The sequence below is a fragment of the Cyprinodon variegatus genome, unplaced genomic scaffold, assembly GCF_000732505.1.
Source record: "Cyprinodon variegatus isolate N-32 unplaced genomic scaffold, C_variegatus-1.0 Scaffold756, whole genome shotgun sequence".
Classification (NCBI taxonomy): Eukaryota; Metazoa; Chordata; class Actinopteri; order Cyprinodontiformes; family Cyprinodontidae; genus Cyprinodon; species Cyprinodon variegatus.
The window spans coordinates 76765-78869 of record NW_015151209.1 but is presented as its reverse complement, the minus strand read 5'-3'; the positions used below and the strand labels follow the sequence as shown (position 1 = coordinate 78869).

The 2105-nt window shown below is 45.0% G+C and overlaps 1 protein-coding gene across 1 annotated transcript in view; it reads right to left on the bottom strand.

The window, feature by feature from the left end:
* Positions 1 to 598: 598 nt before the first annotated feature.
* LOC107098202 (E3 ubiquitin-protein ligase CBL-like) overlaps positions 599 to 2105 on the bottom strand; it is a 46947-nt gene continuing 45440 nt past the window's right edge. The window contains exon 15 of the mRNA XM_015395725.1: positions 599 to 1990. Within this exon, the coding sequence (XP_015251211.1) occupies positions 1638 to 1990 (353 nt within the window). The 3' untranslated portion in view covers positions 599 to 1637. The remainder of the gene's footprint in view (positions 1991 to 2105) is intronic.

Genomic DNA, 2105 nt, shown 5'->3' with positions numbered 1-2105 from the left:
TGAGTCGTTTTCCACAATGGCGGTCATACAAACAAAACAAGCTGGTAAGGTACCAAACAGGAAATACGCATAGTGTAGAGCCGATGTAGATTTGACCAATCAGAGGCCTCCTGTCAGCGATCACCTACAATTTTGGAGAGGTGCAGCAGAGTGTCTGCGGGAGGGGCGGGGCATATTTGCTTTCACTGCGACACACACTGGTTTCTGAGTATAAATCAGCCTTAAACCCGTGATGCTTCTGGCGTCAGGAGCCAGGACACGAAAAAGGAACGATTCAAAATTCTTCAAGGTTTTTTTTTTTCCCCTTTTTAAATCAGTCTTTAATTTTTAATTTTTTTTTTTTTAGATCAGATAGCCACAAGGAACTGAAAAACCTTTCTTCACAGCAAGCACAGTTTTCCTCTTACTATGGTGCCAGGAAACAGCAACACAGAGAAAAAAAAATCTGCCTTTTTTAAGAAAACTCAACCTGCTTACATTTTGGGGGGTAAATACATGAAGGAAAAAATAAAAATAAAAAAATGATTGAGGAAAACTAAACCTAAACACCAAGCATTTAAATAAGCCAAANTTTTGCGCCATATGGCCATTTGGTCGTTGTCACTGTAAAAAAAAAAAAAAAAGGCACTCGCAACTGCAAACTCCCAGTCTCTGTCTCGTCCTTCATGAGTTGCGTCCATCTCCTGAGAAAACCAGTCCATTAACCTTATTGGTCCTAATCCATTTACATTGATTTAAAATATAGTATATTATTAGCTTTACAGATAATGCTAAATGTATCTGATCTTTTTATGGGAGTCATAACAATATCTGCTTTTTCCCAATGTGACCCCGGCCAGTTGGCGAAGTGGTTCTGCGTATGAACGGCCAGGTCGCAGACATCTGACCTGTACGCCATCAATATTCAACAATAACGCCGAGAGCAGTCTTTATTTTCAACCTTCCTGAAAAGATTGTGTTGTTAACGGACTGGCTGAGGTTGGGAAAGAAACAGGGCAGGGCTATCGTCCATGTTTACTTCTATGAACAAGCACTCACTTGTGACATCACTGCGTCCTCTACTGCGTAAGCGGGACACTTTATTTGTGCGGTTCACACAGGAGATAACATACAAGTCGCATATACTGGGAAACGTGAACGACCACGCAAAAGAACTGAGCATTAATGCCTGCAGTGTGAACGTAGCCTTATATTCACTTATATTCTTTATTTGGACACCAAGGTTTGCAGAGAAGTCAGTGAAGCAGCGAACTGAAGGGTGAGAAACACTGAAGAGAGCGTGGTTAGAGTTTGGCCACACTGAGCTCCTGTTACATCATACACGCTAAACGGGACGAGCCAATCAGCTGATGGGGAATCCAGTTCCTTCCATTTCCAGCTGGCGGCAGCATGACATAAAAGTTGAGGCTTTAGCATCAGTCAAACACCCAAATGGAACAGTTTTCACACCAGACTTCTTTTAAGAAACGCAAATAATACCTGACACAGTTAATTACAATTGACTTTGGATGCTCTTCCTCAGATCTGGAGTTTTCCCGCGGAGGGAAGTACTTTAGGCCCAGCAGGAAGATGCTCGGTAAATGCTATCCACAATATTGGCACGAAGCAGAGACAGAGGATGAACGGGACCTGAGCGACTATGTGGCGATGTGAGCCGTGGAGGGGACGGAGACGAACTCGCGCAGGATGTTCTTGGCCGTCTCCAGGTTGTTCTGGGCGATCATCAGGGCTTTCTGGATGTCCTGGATGGAATAGCCTTGGGATATCAGGCATTCGATCTCACCGTTCAGGGCTTGGTTTCCAGCGACGGCGGCTGCAGCGCCCGGAGGGGGAGGGGGAGGGAGAGGAGGAGGAGGCGGCGAAGCAGACGAGGGGCCGGGAAGTTCAGGCAGCGGGGCTGAAAGGTCACGATTGAAAGGTCGAGGGCGGCGGTCAGAATTGGCTCGCCGTGGGAGAGGCCTGGGAGGCCGATCAGATTCAGCGAACGTACCTGGAAACCAGAACAGTGGAAATACTGAGCTGAGAAATACATTTTTGAAAAAAGTAGAACATGTTTTATGTTATTAAAACAATTTTACTTTAATCTAGAAAAAAACAAAACAGGC